At 47.1% G+C, this 25,896-nt stretch overlaps 1 protein-coding gene across 2 annotated transcripts in view; it reads right to left on the bottom strand.

Moving 5' to 3' along the window:
• Positions 1-1,163: 1,163 nt before the first annotated feature.
• LOC127581284 (aldehyde dehydrogenase, dimeric NADP-preferring-like) overlaps positions 1,164-25,896 on the bottom strand; it is a 49,676-nt gene continuing 24,943 nt past the window's right edge. Inside the window, exons 7-12 of one of the 2 annotated variants that reach the window (XM_052035530.1) lie at positions 23,377-23,494; positions 21,756-21,897; positions 20,598-20,764; positions 15,456-15,555; positions 12,685-12,920; positions 1,164-4,120 (exon numbers count right to left, since the gene is read on the bottom strand). In XM_052035530.1, the coding sequence (XP_051891490.1) occupies positions 4,103-4,120; positions 12,685-12,920; positions 15,456-15,555; positions 20,598-20,764; positions 21,756-21,897; positions 23,377-23,494 (781 nt within the window). In that variant the 3' untranslated portion in view covers positions 1,164-4,102. Of the gene's footprint in view, positions 4,121-12,684; positions 12,921-15,455; positions 15,556-20,597; positions 20,765-21,755; positions 21,898-23,376; positions 23,495-25,896 lie in introns of those variants that run through there. The other variant, XM_052035531.1, reaches the window with a different exon arrangement.

Genomic DNA, 25,896 nt, shown 5'->3' with positions numbered 1-25,896 from the left:
GAAGGGCCCGTTTTCTGTGCTGTATGACTCTATGATCATCTGGAATCGACCACAGGATCAGCCATGAGAAGGTGATCAGATGGGCACCGGAGTAACTTGTGTTGGTGACCTTTTGGAGCCCTGCCTTTGCGGGTGTGTAAGTGCAGGTGTCACTGAAGCTTGGCTAACCTTGGATTTGAGGCACAGTGGAGTGACCATGGGTTGAACAGCTTCCCAGTAGTTCTGAAGATTAGCCCCACTCCTGCAGGGGGCTGGTACGGTAGTGCATGGGCAGGCACAGCAGTGTAGCAGTTAGCGTAACGCTATTACAGTGCCAGCGACCCTGGTTCAATTCCGGCCGCTGTCTGTAAGGAGTTTGTACGTTCTCCCCGTGTCTGCATGGGTTTCATCACGAGTACAGCTCTCCCCACCATCGCAGATATCTACAAGAGGCGACGTCTCAGGAAGGCGACATCCATCGTCAGGGACCCTCACCATCCAGGCCATGCCCTCTTCTCGATGCTGCCATCAGGCAGGAGGTACAGGAGCCCGAAGACCCACACGTCAAGGTTCAACAACAGCTTCTTCCCCACTGTCATCAGGTTCTTGAACTGACCTGAAAAATATTAATTCTACCTCAGACTATATTTCCCTCCACCTGTACTGATGTTATTTGTGTCGTGAATGTTATGTATGACTTACGTTAATTTAAGTTTATGTAACTTACGTCTGTAACATACTGTGCTGCTGCTGCAAAAAGCTAATTTTCATGGCATTTATACACTGGGTATGTATGCCTGTGACAATAAACATGAACTTGACTTGTAATGATCACATAGTCCATCATTGTTCTCAAAGCAGCTACAACCCCTCCACCTCCCCGCCCCCACAATTCTATGCCGACTTTCTCAGGATTCCTTGCCTGAATCTGCCGCATCAGGTTCTGCCTACACCAGTGTCAAACTTCTATCTGTGAGCCTCCCGAACTCACCTTGACACCATTGACCTGACAGGGTCCTGCCTCGTGGGCTCGAACCAGAAGGCACCACCCTCCCACCCCTCCTCCTCTATCCTGGGCCCCCTTCTATTCCTCCCACGTTACCCCACCACCAGGCTTCCTGACTCACACCAGCTCCCAGTCAAGCAGTGGCTCCACCTTACAACTCTTGCTAGCAGATCCAGGGTCACCGTGATCAAAATGTTTTATTAAAACTGCACATGAATGCATGTTACATTAATCAATTGCAGAGATATTTTGCTGAAAGCTTGCATTTCTACAGCACCTCTGACTTCCCCTTCAGGATCTGCCATGGTGCTTTCTAGGTTTTTGCAGTGTGATTGCAGTTATTAGAACACAGCATCCATTTTCTGCACAACAGATTCCCCGAATGGTAGACAAATAATAAGCATAAATCAGTGATGTTGATGGAGAAATAGTGGTCCCCGGACACTGGGGCCAATTCCCTTATTCATCATGGGATCCTTCACGCCCCCAAGGCCTTCTCACTTTCAGGCAGGAGTGCAACCTGACCCGAGGATCTGTCTGGGTTATAACCCTGAGCAGATGCTTAAACAAAAATCAAATGTGGCTTTTGATCAAGTTAAACCCCAATATTAATTAAAAATTAGAACAGGACCCTTGGACAAAAGACACAAGCATGAGAGAGATAGTGAGAGAGAGTGTGAGAGAGAGAGATGGAGAGAGAGAGAGAGAGATGGAGACAGAGATTGAGAGAGGAAGGAGTGAACACACAGAGGTGCCCGAGATGTACTGTGCTGGACAAAGCGTATGGTGAGTGTGTGAGTAAAGTGAAACTCACGGGAAGCTCGATAGCAATCAGCAGGGTTCCCCATCAATAAGAAATCACTTTACTAGAAAGGGGCAGCAGGCCCAGAGACCAAGGCTAGGGCACGGGGCTCAGACTTCCCACTTTGGACACTATCAGTGTTCCAGGTGCCAGACTACACCCAAAATTGCTCCAGTTTTGACAGGTTTCCCCTTCTCTCCAGTTTCTGCAGAAACTCATTTCCATCTCAGCTTCCACGGGCCAGAGGAACTGGGCCGCATTTTAGAAAAATGTATTGCATGTTATATCAGTGATATCTTGATGGAGGGTGATTAACACAGGTATGAACACGTTAATCATTGTTTTGGCAGTTGTCACACCCATTTCTCAGTAAATTAACATTGCATTCCAGTGCTTTTAAAACTTCCCTAATGTCCAAGGGATGGGTTTAATTTTAAAACCCTCCTCATAAAGCTGAAAACCAGTACCCAAACACCACATTGACACTGAGTTCAGGGTGCTGTCTGTGCGGAGTTTGCACGTTCTCCCAGTGACCACGTGGGTTTCCTCCCATGTCCCAAAGGCATGCGGGTTGGTGGGTTGATTGACTGTTGTAAATTACCCCTATTGTAGGTGGTAGAAGAATTGTAGGTGGTGTAAGGGGAGAATTAAATTTTCCAGAAGTCGTATCTGATTCCTCCTTGCTATGTGCAAAAGTGTGGAACACAAAATGGTGTCAGCTTGGAATATGGTAATGTTCTGAGAACATACAGGCATACACTGCCTTGAGATTAGATAATAGTGAAGACAGGTTCTTCTGCAAAACATGCTCTCTCTGTTTTTAAGTTGTGTGCCTAGGCCGAAGGTCATGAGAGATAAGAAGATACAGACTAGTACTGCGGCTGAATGGAAAAGTACTAGGGTAGAGGTTTTAAAAGGTATAAAAAGGGATTACCCCTTTGTGCAGGGGGAATCTCACCTTAGGCTAACCAGTTGCAACACCAGCCTAAGAGACAAACTGACACAAGGCAGAGAGGAGACTGCAGAAGAGGTGCCAACACCTGGGGTTGCCTCTGGCATTGTATCAGATTGGTTGATAAGTATTTTTTCTTTCCTTTTCTATTTTATTCAAATGGTTAATGAATATTCTTTATATAATTCTAATAAAGTAGTTTTTTTTATAACCTTTAACATGTGTACAGTGCCTCCGTTTGCGAATACCTCTTGCTGCTGAATCAGGAAAGAACAAGCAATGAGTTTTAAAATATTTCATTACAAGGGTGGAGGTGATGGGCATGTAAGAGAAAGTAGGTTGAAGGTAACGAGTTGGAGAATGGGATTGCTGTGAGAGCCAGCATAGACTTGATGAGCTGAATGGCCTATGACAAATGTGTGTGGCAGGCACGGTAGTGTAATGGTTAGCATAACGCTTTACGGTGCCTGCGATACGGGTTCAATTCCGGCCGCTGTCTGTAAGGAGTTTGGACGTTCTCCCCATGTCTGCGTGGGTTTCCTCCGGGTGCTCCGGTTTCCTCCCACATTCCAAAGATGTATGGGTTAGGAAGTTGTGGGCATGCTATGTTGGCGCTGGAAGCGTGGCGTCACTTGCGGGCTGCCCCCAGAATACTCTATGCAAAGGATACATTTCACTATGTGTTTCGATGCACATGTGACTAATAAAGATATCTTACCTTATTTTCAGAAATGATGATTAGTTACATCAGGGACTTTGAGCAGTATTGTGGATGGGAACTGCCTCTAATGAGATTTTTTTAAACCAGTAAAAAAAACACAATAGAAACTCAGCCTGAACTAAAGTGTAATTTGCACTGGGCATCCTGTTACCTTTGATGCTGGTTTGTCGCAGTTCAGGTAAAAAGTGCTGAGAGAAAAGAAATCAGTGAAAACCCAAAGAAGAACCACCTTTGCAACAGAAGCTCCCAGGCCAGTGAATAAATGCTTGTGTTGTAAATAATGATAAAATATGAAATCTCAGCACCCTGGGCATGTGACCACACTCAGAAATAAAACAATGATTTGTGATCATATTTTAGAAAAGTCACATTGAAATCATGTGGGGAAAATCCGAAATTACAGCCCAGGAGGTCATGTAGCCCACAATCGTGTACTAATGCTAGCTCCTTCAATGTAGTGCCTTCACACAAAATGTGATAGAACTTTGTAGTGGGTTATTGGGGTGTTCCAAATGAAGAGTCACTGTGCTGTTAAGTAGCTTCTTTGATTAGTTTTCTATTGAGCTTGGCGATTCTTGATTCCATAAATCTGATGCCTTTGTGTGCAACTGTCGGTAGGTCAATGCAACAAAATCGGGTCGATTACCACTTGAAGAAAAGCTGGAAGGAGGAGATCCAGAGTTAGAAAGCATTGTTCCCCACCCACCAGAGTATCCGAATGCAAAATCATGCAGATGCTACAAATCTGAAATTAACAACAATGGATGCCCTAAATTCTCAGCAGGTAAGGCAGCATCTGCAGAGAGAGAAGCACAGTTAACATTTCAGATCAATGACCTTTCACCAGAACTTGGAAGAGTTTGATATAAAGGGAGAGAAAAGAGTTTTAAGATGCAGAGAAAGGGGCAACAAAGGCAAGGCAAGAACAAAAGGGCATGGAGAGATTAAATGGCAAGAAGGGCGAAAAAACAGAGTAAAGGGACAGAGGCCAGTCTATAACACGGGTAAGAGGTGACAAAGACCAGTCCTATACACGGGTAAAGGGACAAAAGACCAGTCTATACACGGGTAAAGGGACAAAGACCAGTCTATACACGGGTAAAGGGACAAAGGCAGTCTATACACGGGTAAAGGGACAAAGGCCGGTCTATACATGGGGTAAAGGGACAGAAGCCGGTCCCTATACATGGGTAAAGGGACAGAAGGCCAGTCTATACATGGGTAAAGGGACAAAGGCCAGTCTATACACAGGTAAAGGGACAAAGGCCAGTCTATACATGGGAAAAGCAGATTAATTCTCTAAAACTACCAGAGGGAAGAATGTTCGATACTGGAAGCAGTCCAGAGAAAATTGATAGAGTTGTACAGTACTGAAGCAGTGGCCCAAACCAGGACTGTAACCTGCCCTGCCTTGCCGATTCAGATGCTTTGAAACATAACGACTGTATCTGATTCCACCACCTCCTCTGAGAGCAAGTTCCAGGTATCAACTGCTCTGTGTAAATAAAACTCCTTCCTCACACCTGTGCCCTACATTAGGAAATAGATTTTGACTATGTACCCTATCTATGCCTCTCATAGTTTTATATACCTCTATCAGCTCACTTTTCAGCCTCCTTCGCTCCAGGGAAAACAGTCCCAGCCTGTCCGATCTCTCCCCATAACTAAAGAACTCCAATCTAGCAAACATCTTGGTGAATCTCCTCTGCGCCCTCTCCAGCAGAGCCACATCCATCCTATAGTGTGGTGACCAGAACTGCACACAATACCATTGCAGTGAAGTGTTTTGAATGGAAAAAAGGCACAGATGTGGATAACGAGGGAGGTGAAGGATAAAATAAAAGCAAAAGGGGCGGCGTACAAAGTAGCAAAAATTAGTGGGAAAACAGAAGATTGGAACGATTTTAAAAATCTGCAGAGAGAAACTAAGAAGGTCATTAGGAAAGCAAAGATGAGTTACGAAAGGAAGCTGGCGGACAACATTCGGAAGGATTCTAAGAGTTTTTTTAAATACATAAGGAATAAAAGAGAGACACGGGTTGACATAGGACCAATTGATAACGGTTGCAGGAGGTATTATAATGGATGATAGTGAGATGGCAAGGGAATTGAATGAATATTTTGCATCGGTCTTCACCGTGGAGGACATAAGCAATGTGCCCATTAGTCAGGAGTCTCACGAATTGGAGCTGAGTTCAATTGAGATTAATAGGGAGAAGGTGCTTGGAAAACTAAAGGGGCTTAAGGCTGATAAGTCTCCCGGACCGGATGAGGTGCATATCCCGGGTTCTGAAGGAGGTGGCTGTGGAGATAGCGGAGGCGTTGGCGATTATTTTTCAGGAATCGATAGATTCTGGCATGGTTCCGGAGGACTGGAGGGTAGCGAATGTAGTTCCGTGTATAAGAAAGGTGGGAGGCAGCACAGAGGCAATTACAGACCTATTAGTCTGACGTCAGTGGTGGGAAAAATTATTGGAGTCTATCCTCAAGGAGGAGGTTACCGAATACCTAGAGGCGCAAGGCAAGATAGGACCTAGTCAACATGGTTTTGTGAAGGGGAGGTCCTGTCTGACCAACCTATTGGAGTTTTTTGAAGAAATCACAGGTAGGGGTGGATAAGGGAGAGGCGGTAGATGTTGTGTATTTAGACTTTCAAAAGGCCTTCGATAAGGTGCCTCACAAGAGACTGATTAATAAGATGAGAGGTCATGGAATTATGGGCTAGGGTAGCAAAATGGGTGGAGAATTGGCTGGTTGGCAGGAAGCAAAGGGTGGAAATAAAAGGATCTCGTTCTGGTTGGTTACCGGTTACTAGTGGTGTGCCGCAAGGGTCGGTGTTGGGGCCTCTCCTTTTTACCTTGTACATCAATGATTTGGATGATGGAATAAATGGTTGTGTGGCTAAGTTGCGGATGACACCAAGATAAGTGGAGGAGTAGGGAGCATAGAGGAAATAGAAAGAATGCAGAGGGACCTAGACCAGTTTAGGAGAATGGGCAAGGAAATGGCAGATGAGATTCAATGTTGAGAAAATGTGCAGTTGTACACTTTGGAAGTAGAAATAAGCGGGTAGATTATTATCTAGAAGGAGAGAAGATTGATAGTGCGGTAGTACAAAGGGACTTGGGGTACTCATACAAGATACCTTAAAAGTTAACCACCAGGTTGGATCGGTGGTTAAGAAAGCGAATGCTATGTTGGCATTCATCTCGAGAGGTATAGTGTATAAAAGTAAGGAAGTGTTGATGAGGCTCTACGGGGCGCTAGTGAGGCCTCATTTGGAATACTGTGCGCAGTTTTGGGCCCCCGCATCTTAGGAAGGATGTGCTGACGTTGGAGAGGGTTCAGAGGAGATTTACGAGAATGATTCCAGGAATGAAAGGGCTTAAGTATGATGAGCGTTTGTCGGCTCTTGGACTGTACTCGCTGGAGTACAGAAGGATGAGAGGGGACCTCGTAGCGACATTTAAAATGTTGACAGGTAAGGATAGAGTAGATGTGGCTAGGCTGTTTCCCCTTGGTGGGCGTGTCCAGGACCAGAGGGCACAATCTTAGAATTAGAGGGTACAGTTTCAAGACAGAGATGAGGAGAAGTTTCTTTACCCAGAGGGTGGTGAAATTGTGGAACTCCTTGCCACGCACAGCAGTGGAGGCCAGATCAGTGGGGGTATTCAAGGAGGAGATAGACAGATATCTAAATAGTCAGGGTATCAAGGGATATGGGGATAAGGCTGGCAAATGGGATTAGAATAGTTTTTTTTTTTCTCTCTCTTTTTTTCCACACCCATTTCTTTTTCCCTTTTCCTTGGAGCAGACTCGATGGGCCAAATGGCCTGCTTCTGCTCCCTTATCTTGTGATCTTGTGATCTTGTGAACATCCCAACTCTTATATTCTATGCTGCAATCTATGAAGGCAAGCCTTCTTCACCACCCTATCCACCTGTGCCACCACTTTCAAGGAACTATGGACAAACCCCAAGGCCCCTCTGTTCATAGTGCCCGACCATTTTCCCCCATTTGACTTCCCAAAATGCATCACCTCACACTAATGAGGAGTAAATTTTACCTGCCAACATTCTGCCTAACTTTCCAATATCCTGCCGTAGCTTAATCAACCTTCCTCGCTATCCACACCACCACCAGTTTTTTGTGTCATGCTTAAACTTACTAATCATACCTTTTACATTTACAACCAAGTCGTAGATATATATCACAAACAACAAGGGTGCCAGCACTGAATCCCCACGGTACACCACTGGTCAGAGACGTCCCATCGTCCTTCTACCACCACCCACCGTCTCCGATCACCCAGTCGATTTTGGATCCAATTAGCCAGCTCACCTTGGATCCATGTGCCTTAACCTTCTGGACCAGCTGACTAAAGTCCATATGGACAATGTCTCTCATCCTGCCTTCGTCAGTTTTCTTAGCTACTCCCTCAAAAAACTCAGTCAAATTAGTGAGACAGGACTTCCCCTGCACAAAGCCATGCCGACTATCCCTAATCGGGCCCTGATTCCCAAAGGTACATAAATCCTATCCCTAAGTATTTTCTCCAGTGATTTCCCTACCACTGATGTTAGGCTCACAAGCCTGTAGTTACCTAATTTATCCTTGCTGCTCTTCTTAAGGAACAACATTAGCTATCCTTCTGTCTTCTGCTGCCTCACCGGCTACAAACACAGATGCAGAGCTCTCCATCGGGCCCCCAGCAATCTTCCCCCCTTGCTTCCCATAGCAATCTGTGATAGATCTCACATGGCCCTGGGGATTTATCAAACCTTATGCATTCCATAACATCTGACACCTCTACCTTAATAATACCCTGCCCCAGTGTAACAAACTATTTTAAAATTCATTCCTTGTTCTTTCCTGATTCTGCAGCAAGAGGTATTCACAAACCAAAGGAATGACTTTACACATGTTAAAGGTTATTAAAAAAACTACTTTATTAGAGTTATATTAATAACTAAGAATGATTAAAATATAGAAGGGGAAAAAAAATATTTATAAACCAATCTGACACAATGCCAGAGGGAACCCCAGTGTCTGGCAGCCTCTTCTACAGCCTCTTCTCTCTGCTTGTGTCAGTCTCCCCCTTAGCACTGGTCATGACCCCAGCCCAAGGCGAGATTCCCACTGCACAAAGGAGTAGCCCCTTTTTATACCTTTCAAAACCTCTACCTGAGTACTTTTCCATTCAGTCACAGTACCAGTCTGTACCTTCTTATCCCTGGTGACCTTCAGCCTAGGCACCTAACTTAAAAACAGAGCATGTTCTGCAGAAGAACATGTCTTCACCATTGTCTAATCTCAAGGCTGTGTATTCCTGTACGTTCTCAAAGCATTGCCAGATTCCAAGTTGACACCAATGATTCCAGGAGGAATCAAATACGACTTCTGGAAAATTTAATTCTCTCCTTACACCCAGATTATACCTTTCCCTGGATTCGCCATCTCCCATGTCCTTCTCCTTGGTGAATGCAGGTAAGGATTCATTCAGGACCTTGCCCACATCCCCTGGTTCCACACACAGATTACCCTTTGGTCCCCTTGGGGATCCACACTACTTGACCATCCTTTTGTTTTCTGATACACTCACTGTTTGCAAGACGGGCACCTGGAATGGACAGATTGACTTGTGAGGAAGTAATGGACGGACTAGACTTGTAGTTGGTGGGAATTTGGGTGGAATAAAAAATGGGATCAATGTAGGACGAGTGTAAATGGGTGGTTGATGATCAGCACAGACCCAGTGGGCCGAAGGGCCTGTTACCATGCTGTCTGGCTCTAAAACTATACACAGTATTTCAGATGTGCTCTCACCAATGCCCTGTACAATTGCAGCAATACAGCCTTACTCTAGTACTCAAATTCTCTCGTAATAAGGTTAAGGTACCATTTGCCTTCCTAATCACTTGCTTGCATTGCTTGTTTGCTTTTACTACACAACAACAACTTGCTCCCTTTGAGCATCAATATTTCCCAATCAGTCCGTATTTTTCAAAAAAACTGCCTTTTTCTGTTTTGTGTACCAAACCTCTCAGTTTTCTACATTATATTCCACCTTCCATGTTCTCTCTCACTCAGCTCATCCACATCCCCTTGAAGCTTCTTTACGTCCTCCTCTCTGCTCACAATTGCACCTCATCCCACCAAGGTCACAAGATTCCCCAGTGCGGCAGGTCCAGGAAGGAAGGAGAGGACTACTGCACACAAATCTGGTGATCCTGATCTGTACAAGAAATCGAGGTATGACCTTTGGAAAGCTATCAGGGATGCCAAGAGGCAATACCGACTCAAAATAGAGTCCCTGAGCTGCCGTCAGTTATGCCAGGGCTTACATGCCATAACAGGCTAGAAGACGAAGTCGGGCTGCATAGCTAACAACAGCGCATCCCTTCCGGATGAACTTAACGCACTCTATGCACGTTTTGAACAGAAGGGAAGTGGATTGTCACCATCCACCCTGGCAGCCACCAATGAAGCTGAACCGGTGATCACAGTGGAGGACGTAAGATCAGTCTTCCGGAGAGTGAACACGAAGAAAGCACCTAGCCCAGATGGTGTCCCTGGCCGCGTGCTCAGATCTTGTGCTGATCAGCTGGCAGAAGTACTTGCGGACATATTTAACCTCTCCCTGCTTCAATCTCAGGTTCCCTCCTGTTTTAAGAAGACCACTATCATCCTGGTACCGAAGAAAAGCAAGGTAACATGCCTCAATGACTACCAACCAGTGGCTCTGACATCCACTACCATGAAGTGCTTTGAGAGGTTGGTCATGGCACGCATCAACTCTAGCCTACCAGACAACCTGGACCCATTGCAATTCACCTATCGCTGAAACAGGTCTACAGCAGATGCCATCTCCCTGGCCCTACACTCAGCTCTGGAGCATCTGGACAGTAAAGACACCTACGTTAGACTATTGTTTATTGACTACAGCTCTGTCTTCAATACAATCTTCCCAAGTAAGCTTGTCACCAAACTCCAAGACCTAGGACTCAACACCTCCCTCTGTAACTGGATCCTTGACTTTCTAACCAACAGACTGCAGTCAGTGAGGATAGGCAGCAATTCCTCTGGCACAATTATCCTCAACACTGGTGCCCCACAAGGCTGCGTCCTCAGCCCTCTACTCTACTCCCTATACATTCATGACTGTGTGGCCAGATTCTGCTCTAACTCCATCTACAAGTTTGCAGATGATACCACCGTTGTAGGCCGTATCTCAAACAGCGATGAGTGGGAATACAGGAAGGAGACAAAGAGCTTAGTGGAATGGTGTCATGACTTAGTGGTATGCTGACATTGAGAGAAACAAGAGAGCTGGTGATTGACTTCAGGAAAGGGGGCGGTGTACATGCACCTGTCTACATCAATGGTGCTGAGGTCGAGAGGGTTGACAGCTTCAAGTTCCTGGGAGTGAACATCACCAACAGCCTATCCTGGTCAAATCACGTAGAAGCCACGGCCAAGAAAGCTCACCAGCGCCTCTACTTCCTCAGGAGGCTAAAGAAATTTGGTTTGTCCCCTTTGACTCTCACCAACTTTTACAGATGCACCATAGAAAGCATCCTATCTGGATGTATCATGGCTTGGTATGCTCTGCCCAGGACCGCAAGAAACTGCAGAGAGTTGTGGACACAGCCCAGCACATTACGGACACCAGCCTCCCCTCCCTGGACTCTGTCTTTACCTCTCGTTGTCTTGGTGAAGCAGCCAGCATAATCAAAGACCCCACCCACCCGGGACATTCTCTCTTCTCTCCTCTTCCATCAGGTAGAAGATACAGGAGCCTGAAAGCACATACCACCAGACAAGGACAGCTTCTACCCCACTGTGATAAGACTATTGAACAGTTCCCTTATACAATAAAATGGACTATGACCTCACGATCTACTTGTTGTGACCTCGCACCTTATTGCACTGCACTTTCTCTGTAGCTGTGACACTTTACTCTGTACTGTTATTGTTTTTACCTGTTCTACCTCAATGCACTCTGTACTGACTCAACGTAACTGCACTGTGTAATGAATTGACCTGTACGATCGGTTTGTAAGACAAGCTTTTCACTGTACCTTGGTACAAGTGACAATAATAAACCAATACCAATACCAATACCAGAGACAATCCATACAGTTAGCTGGTCACTGACGTGTAGTGTGCAAGAGCGCTGCCAACTGTTACCATGCCTGATACAGAGAACATAAGAAATAGGAGCAGGAGGAGGCCATCTGGCCCGTCGAGACTGCTCCACCATTCAATAAGATCACCTGCCAATAAGATCACCTGCCAATAAGATCACCTACCTGCCTTTTCCCCATAACCCTTAGGTCCTATACTGTGCAAAAATCTAAATGTGTCTTAAATATATTTAATGAGGTAGCCTCTACTGCTTCCTCAGGCAGAGAATTCCATAGATTCACTACTCCCTGGGGAAAAGCAGATCCTCTTCCTCTCCGTCCTAAATCTACCCTCCTGAATCTTGAGGCCACGTCCCCTAGGGGATTCCTGACCACAACCCAGTAACCATTCTACGAATGGTGCGTGGTGGACAGACCCGAGCTCTGCTGAGCGATACCCTGTTTCTCGGCCCCAAGCTCCCTGGCTGGAGAATGGCCGAGCCTTCACAAACACCTTATGACTCAGCCCGTCGGAACAGAACCAATTATCCCTTCGGCACCTCAGGGAAATCCTCCAACTCCCCTCCCCAGCAGCACAGTGGGAGACCTTCCCCTGACAGATGACAGTGGTTCAAGACAGCAGATCACCACCGTCGAGAGGAAGAGGATGGATGACGCCAACCTCATCAGCAAGTCCCAAGAATAAGGAGGATGCAAATACTGACGGCGCCACTCCCAGAGTGACAAGGACAGTCCAGCTGGTGACTACCCTGCTGTAATATGGCTGGGCTGATTTTATCCACATTGATGGGATCAGTGCAGGATTAGTGTTTAGCACAGACTCAGTGGGCTGAAGAGCCTGTTTCTGTGCTGTATGTCTAATTGCACATGACTATCCTCCACTCACTGCGTTTTTCTGGAAAAATTACCCTGCTTCTATTGGGAGAAGTTGCTGTTGTTTCCGTTTCTGCTCTTTGAATACAACCTGTTCCCCTAGTAAACAATTGACTATTTCCTGCAAATCCCAATCATACACCCTGCTCTGCCCTGACTCCAGCTCATTAGCAGACAGTGTTGAACATATCACTGCAGACTCACCTTCATTACTATGGAAACCAGTACTCCCAGTAACATAATCCCAATAAACTGCATTTTCTTGCCACCTCCATGTTGTTTCAGCAGCCACAGTATCCACTTCTGCTTCGAGTCACTGGTAGGTGCATACCGGATGCTGTTCACCCTTTCCATGCCCAGCAACTTCAGCACACAGCTTCGGCGGTGGCTGAACGTTTCAAAGCTGTGTTTGCCATGGTACGCCCCGAAGCCGCTTTTACCTGTGAACAGTACACACTGTATGAAGACAGAAAGTACTGCCAGGGACAATCTGTCCATAGAAAGACCACAAACTTCAAGTGTTGTTAAGTAAACACAGACCAAAGTTATTCAGAATTTTTTAGTTTTGTGAAGGTAACATAGTGTGTTGGGGATAAGTTTGTAAATTTCAATATTGGAGGCATTCAGTACTAGATTTGGGGCATGGTGCTGACACTGGCAGTCTGATCATAGATTTCAGTGTGGGAATAGATTTCAGTGTGATTAACTACAATGGTGAAATGACTATTCCCACTGAACCAGTCTGTCACCCAGTGCAGCTCAGGATCTGGGTATTTCTGAAGTCACCAGGAACCAAGGGCACTCCTTCCCCGTTATTGTACATTTCCCTGTGATAAGAAGACAGCTTATCAAAGACAACAAACCGTTCTTCCCACTGTGGAGAGCTTGGTCACATCATAATGAGTCAACATTCTGCAGCCAGAAACCTTGGGAGTTTTGGTTACGAATGCGCACACCCATTTTGTGCAAAGCAAGATGTCGCAAGCATCAATGAGCAGTCAATCAGTTCTTGGTCGTGTCCATTTGGAGAAGGGCTGTTGGCCCAGAACCTACATTTTTAATGTTTAACGTCTACTCATATGAGGGCACCTCTGACAATACCATACTCCCAGAGTACTGCACCGGAATGTCAGCCTGGTTTATCCATTCAACTGATAGTGGTAGGGCCAGACCCCCGAGTTTGTGACCCTACAGATGGATGGTCTTGGCACAAGATGGATCAATGGGTGGTCTAGTGATGAGGGAACAGGCCTGGAATCTTGAGATAATCAGCTGGCAAGATCATGTGATAGCAGCTCAATAGGTTTCTTCCTAGATGGGCTGAACAGCCTCCCTGTAGCTAGTTCCTAACCAGCTCAGTGCACAGACCAAGCCTATAACTAGGAAATGGAATTATCTGTTACAACTGTGTCCCCTAAGTGAGGACAAACACCAGTGGACTGGGGTTAGAGAGGCAGCCACAGTCAGTGCTACTCCACCCAAATAGGAAGGGGACATTAAAAAACAAAAGATGCGCGCGCGCGCACGCACGCACGCACACACCATTCCCCCTGGTAGGAGGCAGAGTGAAGCCCAGAACAAGGGGGCAGAAGCTGGGAATCAGAGCTGGGCCTGGAGGTGACGTCAGGAAGCACTTCCGGTAGGAGGCAGAGTGAAGCCCAGAACAAGGGGGCAGAAGCTGGGAATCAGAGCTGGGCCTGGAGGTGACGTCAGGAAGCACTTCCTCACAACAGAAATCAGGAATTATTTTGCCCCAATTGTAAATTTCAAAACCAAGAACAATTTTCTTGGACGAAGACAAGGGCTCCTGAACAGGTGCAGGTCAGCCTTAATTTAACAGTAGTAGCAGAGCTTAGAAAGGCTGAATGGCCTCCTCCTATCCCTAGAAGAGTCTCACACCATTAGCCCAACTTCAGGGGTGAATAACACCCCCATGCCCTCTCTAACCACAAAGTGATCTCCCAACCCTCCTCCAGTACAAACTTTGCTTAAGTTCTTACATCTCAGTGCCGCTGTCCTGCACAAACCACATATCCCTCAACACCCTAAAGATCTGTCCCGAAAACACTCAGTGACAAAGACTTCACAGCCCTCTTGGGTGGAGAACTCCAAAGATTCACTATCGTCTGGAAGAAGAAATCTCTGTCTGAGTGGCCAACCCTCATTTTGAACAGTCTTGCCCTTTGGTCCTCAATGAAACCCACACTCCCTTCCAAATCCCACCCCCATATCTACAACATCGACCACTACAGCACAGTACAGGTCCTTCGGCCCACAATGTGGTGCCGACATTTTATCCCTCTCTAAGATCTATCTAACCCTTGCCTCCCACATAGCCCTCCATTTCTCTATCATACATGTGGCTATCTAAGAGTCTCTTAAATGTCCCTAATGTATCTGCCCCCACAACTTCTGCCGGCAGTGTGTTCCACGCACCCACCACTCTCTGTGTAAAAAACTTACCCCTGACATCCCCCTTATACCTTCCTCCAATCACCTTAAAATTATGTCTCCTCGTGTTATCCATTGTCGCCCTGGGAAAAAGTCTCTGACTGTCCACTCGATCTATGCCTCATCATCTTGTACACCTCTATCAAGTCACATCTCATCCTCCTTCTCTCCAAAGAGAAAAGCCCTAGCTCACTCAACCTATCCTCATAAGACATGCTCTCCAATCCAGGCAGCATCCTGGTAAATCTCCTCTGCACCCTCTCTAAAGCTTCCACATCCTTTCTAATAATGAGGCGACCAGAACTGAACACAATACTCCAAGCGCGTAATACTTCATGTGTATTACCTCCCGATGGCCTCTGGTACTCATGTGGGAACCTGTCCTGAACCAGCGGATGGAGGGAGAGGCTAGGGTCTCCTTGTGACCGTATTCCAGCTGTCTTTCTTTTTCCCTTCCAACACTGATCATTCTGTCCCCTTCCTGCAGGGCAGACAGAAACCTGAATAAAGCATCTCAAACTCACCCACGCCCCCGAAGGGGAGTGCCAGGACAGAGTAGTGGATGAAGCAGTCGTTGGCCGTTACCGCACCGCTGGATGTCTCTGTGATCATCTTCTTTATCAGCTGCACAGAGAGAGAGGGACACGCAAACTTAAATAAGGTAAGATATCTTTATTAGTCACGTGTACGTTGAAACACAGTGAAATACATCTTTTTGCATAGAGTGTTCTGGGGTCAGCCCGCAAGTGTCGCCACGCTTCCGGCACCAACATAGCATGCCCACAACTTCTTAACCCATACGTCTTTGCAATGTGGGAGGAAACCGGAGCACCCGGAGGAAACCCATGCAGACACCGGGAGAATGTACAAGCTCTTTACAGGCAGTGGCCAGAATTGAACCCAGGTCACCAACGTTGTAAAGCATTATGCTAACCGCTACACTACCGTGCCTGCTAACATACAGTAAAACTCATATAATCCGGTACACGCAGGAACTCAGTACCGTGGACTGTCAGATTTTCCCAACTATTGGATGCTATTCCCATTATCCCAATACATATTTAATTCAATTATTTTTTGGGATAATGCACAGTAAGATTGATAGGGAACCTGGTGGGTGTTAGAGCAGCATAGAAACCCCAATCCCAGTGAGTGTTGGGGCATTGTAGAAACAGCACCTGGAGCCAGGTGACGAACCTTCGGAATTTCTGAATAGTCGGACAGCAGATTATCAGAATTTTACTGTTCCCCTGCAAAGAAGCAAAATATTGCAGATGCTGTAAGTGTGAAGTACAAACAAGAAGTGTCAGGGATACACTGCAGGTCAGGCAGCATCTGTGGAGGGAGAAACACTGTTAGTGCTTCAGGTAGACGACCATTCACTGGGACTGCTCCATCACCCAGTTCTGCTCAAAATCTGGAAGTGCATAGATTCATAGAGTATGAAGCATCCCCTTCAGCCCAACTCATCCATGCTGACCAGGATGCCTAACTAAATTAATCCCACTTGCTAGCGTTTGTCCCATATCCTGTAGCTGTGAGCGTAATGCTATTACAGTGCCAGCGACCCGAGTTCAATTCTGGCTGCTGCCTGTAAGGAGTTTGTACGTTCTCCCCGTGTCTGCGTGGGTTTCCTCCAGGTGCTCCGGTTTCCTCCCACATTCCAAAGGTGTATGGGTCAGGAAGTTGTGGGCATGCTACGTTTTCACCGAAAACGTGGCGACAGTTTCGGGCTGCCCGCAGAACACTCTACGCAAACAATGCATTTCACTGTGTTTCGATGACTAATAAAGATATCTTATCTTATCCATATTTTCGAAATGCCTTTTAAAGTTTGTAATTGTACCCACCTTTACCACCCCCTCTGGTAGCTCATTCCACATTCCCACCATTCTCTGTGTGAAAAACTCGCCCCTCAGGTCCCCTTTAAATCTACCTGTCTTCCTTTAAATCTATGCTATTCTTGTAATTTATAGTAATCTTTATGCCTTGCACTGCACTGCTGCCGCAAACAAAACAAAGTTCATGACATATGTCAGTGATAATAAACCTGATTCTGATTTTAGACTCTCCTGCCCTGGGAAAAGGCTGTGACTCTCTGGCCTATTTGTACCCCTTGTGATTTTATAAACCTCACTAAGGTCGTTCCTCAGTCTCCTGCACTCCAGGGAAAACAGTCCCAGCCTGGCCAGTCTCTCCTTATAACTCAAGCCTTCCAGTTTCTGGAACCTACATCACAATCCAAGAACACAATTACTAAGTTGGAAAAGAACAGTCACTGACCCAAATTATTAGCTCTGTTTTTCTCTCTCCACTGCTGCCTGACCTGCCAAGCATTTTCAGTGTGCTCTGTTGTTATCGAAAATACCTTGCCTGGTTACACCCTGCTGAGTGGCAGCTTGGGACTTCCACCATGGCAACAAGGATGAACCAGCTTGCAGTTACACTAATGCCTTTAATGCTGGTTTGCATCTCCAGGCACCACACACAACCACTTACAAACAACAGATATTTCATCACTTGCCGTGCAGTCAGTTAAAAAGATTAATTTTAAGAAAAGTTCTAAAAGACAACAAGACTTGCTTCCTATCGCACATTTCACATTCCAGCTCAGGAAGTCCTCAAATGCCCTGTAGTCAATTGTGCACTGCTGAAGTGTAATTGCTCTTGTAAGAAAAACAACAGCTAAATTAACATAGCAAGATCCCACCAAGAGCTATCAGATAATGACCATAATTAATGACATTAATTGAGGGATAGGTACTAACTAAAACACCCAATGAAAAAAAAATAAAAAAAATACAGATGCTGTGACTGTGGAACGAAAACAGAAAATGCTGGAAATACTCAGCAGGTCAGGCAGCACCTGTAGAGAGAGAAATAGTCCATTTCGGGTCTGCGATTCCTCATCAGAACTGGGAAAGAGAGAGATGCAAGTACAAGATGCAAAGGAGAACACCCAAACTCGATCACAAAATAGCACCAGAGGACAGATTGGAGTCTTGGCTTAACAACTCATCCAGACAGACAGCACCTCCCTGTGGTGCTGAAGTCTCTGGAATGGGTCATGGAGTGGTACAGTATAGAAATAGGCAATGCAGCCCATTACATCCATGCCACTGTTATCCCTATCTACAACAACTGTTCCCTCAATGTCAGCAAAACAAAAGAACTGGTCATTGACTTCAGGAAAGGGGGTGGTGTACATGCACCTGTCTACATCAATGATGCTGAGGTCGAGAGGGTTGAGAGTTTCAAGTTCCTAGGAGTGAACATCTCCAATAGCCTGTCCTGGTCCAACCACATAGACACCACGGCCAAGAATGCTCACCAGCGCCTCTACTTCCTCAGGAGACTAAAGAAATTTGGCATGTCCCCTTTGACACTCACCAACTTTTATCGATGCCCCACAGAAAGCATCCTATCTGGATGCATCACGGCTTGGTATGGCAACTGCTCTGCCCAGGACTGCAAAAAACTGCAGAGAGTTGTGGACACAGTCCAGCGCCTCACGGAAACCAGCCTCCCCTCCATGGACTCTGTCTATACCTCTCGCTGCCTTGTTGAAGCAGCCAGCATAATCAAAAACCCCACCCACCCGGGTCATTCTCTCTTCTCTCCCCTCCCAGCAGGCAGAAGATACAGGAGCCTGAGGGCACATACCACCAGGCTCAAGGACAGCTTCTATCCCACGGTGATAAGACTATTGAATGGTTCCCATATATGATGAGATGGACTTTGACCTCACAATCTACCTTGTTGTGACCTTGCACCTTATTATCTACCTGCACTGCATTTCGCTATAGCTGTGACACTTTATTGTATCCTATTATTGTTTTACCCTGTACTACCTCAATGCACTGTGTAATGAATTGACCTGTATGATCGGTATGCAAGACAAGATTTTCACTGTACCTTGGTACAAGTGACAATAATAAACCAATACCAATACTTTAATCTCATTATGCCTGTAACCTTCTTTGCCTTGGCAATTCAAGTCATTGTCCAGATGCTTCTTAAATGTCATGAGTCTGCCTCTGCCACCTCTTCAAGCAGCACATTCCAGACCCCAACCAAACTCTGGGTGGAAAAATTCCCCCTCACATCCCCTGTAAATCTCCTGCTTCTCACCTTCAATCTAGGACCTCATGTCTAAGACACCCGCACCTATGGGACCCACTGCCTCAACCTGCTAACTCAGAGAGCTGCCTGTGGAACCACACAACGTTTTAGAGGGGATGGAGCAGCTGACAGGGGGACCTGCAGGGTTAGATGGCAGGGATGCAGTACAGCCAGCTTCCTCCCGCTCCCATCCGACCCTTTCCGCAACAGCAGTAAGGAAGACCTGCCGCTGCTGAACACCCTGGATCTCCAGCCGAAGATCCCCCTTCCCTCTTTCCCAACCTCGTCCCGAAAGGGGCAAGTTCTAATGAACCTTTGTGGCAGTGTTGCACGTTGGCAGTTACAGAGTCACTGAGTCACACAGCGTGGAAACAGGCTATTTGGCACACCACATCCATGCCAACCAGTGTGCAGAGAAAATTTACATGGATGTTGCTAGGACTTGAGTTATAGGGAAAGGTTGAACAGGTTAGGACTTTATTCCCTGGAGCGCAGGAGAATGAGAGGATATTTTATAGAGGTATACAAAATTATGAGGGGTATAGATAGGGTCAATGCATGCAGGCTTTTCCCCCTCAGGTTGGGTGAGACTAGAACTAGAGGTCATAGGTTTAGGGTGAAAGGTGAAATATTTAAGGGGAATCTGAGGGGGATCTTCTTCACTCAGCGGGTGGTGTGAGTGTGGAACGAGCTGCCAGCGAAAGTGGTGGATGCGGGTTCAGTTGTAACGTTGAAGAGAGGTTTGGACAGGTACATGGATGGGAAGGGTTTGGAGGGATATGGTCCGAGTGAAGGGAGATGGGACTAGGTAGAAGAACAGGCCGGCATGGACCAGATGGGCCGAAGGGCCTGTTTCTGTGCTGTAGTAGCCTATGACTCTATGATCCATCCCTACTAATCCCATATTCCAGCACTTTGCCCATTGCCTTCCATGCCTCGGCAATTCCAGTGCTTGTCCAGACATTTCTTAAATGCTGTCAGCGACTCTGCTGCCACCACTCTCAGGCAGTGTACTCCAGGTACTCACCATTCTCTGAGTGAAAAAGGACCCCTCAGATCCCCTTCAAATATCTTACCCCTCACCCTAATCGCTGTCCCGTAGTTTCAGTCACCTCTGATAAGGGGGAACGTTTGCTGCAGCCTACCCTATCCATACCCTATCCCTCATCATTTTCCATGTCTGAATCATATCCCCTCTTAACCTCCTCCGCTCCGGCAGCATCCCAAGCCACATCCTGGTGAATCTCCTCTGCACCCTCTCCAGCGCTAACACATCCTTCCTGTAGTGTGGTGACCAGAACTGCACACTGTGCTCCAGCTGAAGTCTGACCTATGTCTTACACAGTTGGAGACACAAGAGACCGCAGATGCCGGAAGCTGGAGCAACACACAAGATGCTGGAGGATCTCAGTGGGTCGGGCAGCATCCGTGGAGGGAAATGGACAGTCGACGTTTCAAACCGAGACGTTTCATTGAAAGCAATTACTATTTCAGGACAGTGTTGAGTCCAAGCACCAGCAATCAGTGGAGACAGCGATCCTCACCTTCTTGTTGTGGGAGAAGACGTAGAGAGCCAGAGGCTTGTCCCGCTTGTTGATGAAGGCAATGGCCTCGTCCACACTACTGACCGTGACAATGGGCAGCAACGGCCCAAAGATCTCCTCCTGCATAATCCTGGAGTCGGGGTCCACGTCGGTCACAACTGTTGGAGCTGAGCAAGTTAACAAGAGGCTCCGGTTAGAAAGGGAAAGGGTCACGGGAAGACGCAAACCGTTGGCGTGCTGATTAAAACCCTGCCGGGTCCCATCTGTCCCTGGTTCTCTGCCGATCCACCTGCCCTCACTAGCTGGCTGCAGCTGCAGTGGGTCAGCCTCTGCCAGGTGCCTCTGCACACGGAGCAGCTCTCACTCAGCACCTCGCCAGTGCAGCGCAGGGAAGACTGGCGGCTGACTGCAATGGGTCTCCTCTCAAACTCTTGACCTCAGCACCGTGGTGATGGACAGTCACCAAGGCCAGGATGGGTGTGACCCACTGTGGTGGGGGAAGCGAGACGTACAGCTGCCATGTCCAACCTCACTTCTTCCTCCCGCTGGTTCTGACTCCGTGCCCCCCGTTCCTGATCCACAGCCTGGACCACACTTTGCCAGCTCCCACCCTTCTACCCCACACCTGGGTCTGGGTCCTGCCCCAGTCACAGCCACAGCCAGGAGAAAGACTCAACGGACAACTGCACCACCATTTCTAACCTCACTGCTGGTGAAATAAGAGCAGGATATCAGGCAAAATAAGCTCAGCTCTCCACTGTTGTAGCTCAGGGGGTTAGAGGAAGGTGAAAGACTCTGAGATGGTCACTCTCCAGAGAGGGGAAGGGACAGGGGCCCTCTGTGTGCTGCTGTGAGCAGGGAAGGGAAACAAACTCTCACTGGGGGGGGGGGGGGGGGGGGGGGGTCAGAAAATGCCAAAGTCATGGGGTGTGGAAGGAAAATAGCAGGAATTATTTCTGGTTGACTTCCTCGATTGGTCAGTGGCGTAGGCTGCATCTTGCTGATCAGAATGTGAACTAAACAAATATCTGCTTGATAAATCGACATCACACGTCATCCCAATGGTACTTTGCTCCTTGTGGTACGGTGTCTGTCTGTGACAGGATGTAGTGCAGTACAGTCAATGGCTACACAACCCCCCACAGCCACTACAAGTACCTATGTAGAGATCCCCTTCGTCATTTTGACCACCATACGCCACATTCACTCCCTCCAGCAAGGACATAATTCTCCGAAAATGCCGCTGGTTGACAATTCGCCCGTAGTCCGGGGATTTCTGGGGATCAGATCCGTAAAATTCCTGGAACAGAAGGAAACAAGCAGATTAAGACAACACTTCAATGGCCAAGTCAATGCCAAGACATGAGGAAGCAGAGTCTAATACAAAGGATCAATGATACAGGAGCTGTCCACAGGAGGCCAGGAAGGGACAACGAAACACCATGTCCCCATCACTGAACCTAATCTGTTAAATGGGAGACAAAATACAGACTGCATGCACTCCTTTAGCGTTTCATAGAACTGTTCAGCTTCTCACCAGTTTGAGAATTTTAGTTCCTTTTAAAACCAGCCATCCTTATCTGGTCTGGGTCTATACATGACTCCAGTCCCACACCACATCACCACCCCTACCACTATGATCATTTTGCACTAAAATGGACTTTGTTCTTTTTTGTTCTAATTGTGTTCTTTCTTGTAAAAATTGTGTATAATTTATGTTTACATTTTTCTTGTGAATGCTGCTCATCTGATGCAGAGTGTCTGTGATGCTGCTGCAGGTAAGTTTTTCATTGCTCCTGTACATACATGTATATGACAATAAACTCTTTGACTCCCTGACGAGACCAGAGCAGGAATACTGTACAGGTCCTCACCAGCTTATGAATGCCCGACTTATGTACTGATCGTACACACGAACTAGTGTTTGGGAGACCGGTGGGATGGATTTGCCGGCTACTGCGGGGCTGCAGGCATCTTCTGCCGGGTGGGAACTCGGTTCGTGGCCGCATTTCCGACTTTACAAACTGTTCGGGTTACAACCAGTTTACAGGAACAGAACCCTGTCGTAACCAGGGGAGGACCTGGATACAGATCTGGTCTCCCCAAGGATATACGAGTACCAGAAAGGCTCAGCAGACTGATTCCTGGGAAGTCAGGTTTACCCAAGGACAGGTGAAGCAAATCGAGTCAATACTCTTGAGTTTAAATGAGGTGAACTCATTGAAATGTACAACATTCTCAAGGGGCTTGATAGGGTAGATGTGGGGTGTCTACAACCAGGGCTCATCTCAGTGTAGAAGGTCAGCCATTCAGGTCTGAGAGGAAGAGAAGTTTCCTCACTCAGACAATGGTGGACCTTTGGAATTCTCCATCCAAGAGTGGGGACTTGGTCACTGAGTGCATTCAAACAGCAGCTGATAGAAGTTTTATATAGTCAGGGAATCAAGTGACATGGGGTTAGTACAGGAAGCAGGTCCTGAGGTTAAAGACCAGCCATGATCTTATTGAAGATTGGGGCAGGAATGAGGGGCTGAATGGCCCATTGCTGCTTCCATTTCTTCTGAGGACCAGTCAGTACAAGGGTGGATCCCAAGTGCAGTAGGCTCGCTGGCTGTGGGCATCCAGAGATTGAGCTCACATCCCAACAAGAACCTCACTCATCGTGCATAAGCTGAAATAAAAGCGCTCACCACACTAGAGTTGGACTTTCCTCTTTCAGACGCCGACTGACCTGCTGCGCCCTTCATTATCCCTCTGTTCCCTCTCACTTTGCACTCACTGTAATAGTGGAGCCAATCTTCTTCACCACTTCATCTTGAATGCTTTTATCACACAGGATGTAGTCGGGGGCAATGCAGGTTTGGCCACAGTTGGTGTACCGACCCCACGCTATACGCCTAGAAAGGACAAACCAATTATTCACAAGCGACCAAAGGTGACGTCACTAAATTTTTAGCCAAGGTTGCTCACCTCTTCTTCTTGGATCCTGCTGCCCTGCTCCCTCCCATTGGCCAACATTTCAAGCTTTGATCCGATCTTTTTTGAAAGGATGTAATGGTGCCCAACTCAACTACTTCCTGAGAGAGTGAAGATATGGTAGCAATCACCCCTTCCCCCACCATCTCAACTCTGCTGCTACTACTGTGAGAAGCACGGACGCTCTGTCCACATTACTGACTAGCCCCAGCACCAACTGTATCTGCCTCAACCTCTCCACTGCACCTTCCAGCACTCTCAGTTCACATGGAGCAACAAACAATCTGCTGGGGGAACTCAGCAGGTCGAGCAGCATCTATGGTGGGGTGGTGGGGGGGGGAGAGAAAGGAACTGTCGACATTTCGGGTTGAAGCCCTGCATGTAAGGTTTTGACCCGAAACGTCGACAGTTCCTCCCCCCCACAGATGCTGCTTGACCCACTGAATTCCTCCAGCAGATTATTGGTTGCTCCAGTTTCCAGCATCTGCAGTCTCCTGTGTCTCAATTCACAAAGCATAGGTTGCAAAGAAAGTAAAGCTCCCCACATTGTGACCCATTATCCAGATAGAGGACAGACACCACAGAAGTTAATTCTTTTTTAAACAATCTATCAAACCTTCCCTGAGATTGTTGCTGGGAAAAGATAGGTATCGAGTAAAGCTCCTCCTATCTTACCCCATCAAGCACTCCCGGCAAAGGCACAGCATGGAGAAGAGCCCTAACAACTTCTGGAACCTGCAGCTATGCTTCACGGCCAATCGAACGGCTTCTAAAGGGAAGTCCAGCGGCCAATCCATGCACAGCAAGCTCCCAGAAACAGCGATAAAGACCAGACCTGCAACATTTTAACTGGATGAAGGATAAACATTTGCCAGGGTTAGGACAACAGAGGTTTTCTACTCCCCTTCACACCTCAACATGGATTCTTTTACAGCAGCAGGCAGGACCTCCATTTAATGTCTCACATGCACCTCAGACAGTGCAGCGCTCCCTGCGTACTGGACTGGTGAGTCAGCCTACATCTCACGTCACTGGGTTGGAATCCGTGACCTTCTGACTCAAAGGCAAGATGGGCCGTCCTCCGAGCTGCAGCTACCACCTCGTCAGAGTCACACAGCACAGAAACAGGCCCTTCGCTCCACCACATCTGTGCTGACCATCAAGTGCCCATTTATATTAATCCCATTTATCAGCACTTGGTCTTGTACCAACCTTGAGATTCAAGTGCTTGGTCTACATACTTCCTCAACAATGTGAGTCTCTGCCTCCACCCCCCACTTAAGCAGTGGGCTCCCAAGCTGCAGTCCGAAGACCACCACCAACTGAACAGAAGGGGGACCAATATCCTTGTGGGAAGGTTTGCTAATGCTGCTCGGGAGGGGTGGGGGGGGGGCTTTAAACTGGAGTTACAGGGAGGTGGGAACCAGAGCAGCAGGGCAGCAAGTAGAGTTGCTGTGGGGAAAGTAGATGTTAAGCCTACAAGCAAAGACAGAAATCGACTGGTTGACGAGCATGGTGGGAGCATGGTGTTCTGAGTTGCATCTATTTCAATGCAAGAAGTATTGTAGGTAAGGCAGATGAGCTTAGAGCACGGATCAGCATGTGGAATTATGATGTTGTAGCCATTAGTGAGACTTGGTTACAGGGGGGGCAGGACTGGCAGCTCAATGGTCCAGGGTTCTGATGTTTAGACACGATAGAGAGGGAGGTATTAAGGGGGGAGGGGTGGCATTACTCATCAGGGAAAATGTCACAGCAGTGCTCAGAGAGGACATGCTGGAGGGCTCATCTACTGAGGCAATGTGGGTGGAACTGAGGAATAAAAAAGGGATGACCATGTTAATGGGAATATATTATAGACCTCCCAAGAGTCAACAGGATTTAGAGGAACAGATTTGTAGAGATAGCAGACAGGTGCAAGAAATATAAGGTTGCGATAGTAGGTGATCTTAACTTTCCACATATTGACTGGGACTCCCATACTGTAAAGGGATTGGATGGGATAGAGTTTGTCAAATGTGTTCAGGAAAAACTTTCCTTAATCAATTTGTAGAAGTTCCATCTAGAGACAGCACGATACTGGATCTCCTTTTAGGGAACAAGACAGGGCAGGTGACATAAGTGTGTGTAGGTGAACACTTTGGATCTAGTGATCATAATTCTATTAGTTTCAAGGTCATTATGGAGAAGGATAGGACTGGTCCTCAGGTTGAGATTTTAAATTGGAGTAAGGGCAATTCTGATGGCATCAGAGGGATCTGGCAGGTGTGGATTGGGATGGGCTGTTTTCCAGCAAAGAGATGCTTGGTAAGTGGGAGGCTTT

Source organism: Pristis pectinata, chromosome 21 (genome assembly GCF_009764475.1).
Source record: "Pristis pectinata isolate sPriPec2 chromosome 21, sPriPec2.1.pri, whole genome shotgun sequence".
NCBI lineage: Eukaryota > Metazoa > Chordata > Chondrichthyes > Rhinopristiformes > Pristidae > Pristis > Pristis pectinata.
Note: the sequence above shows the minus strand (reverse complement) of the source record. Positions and strands in the feature narration are given on the sequence as shown.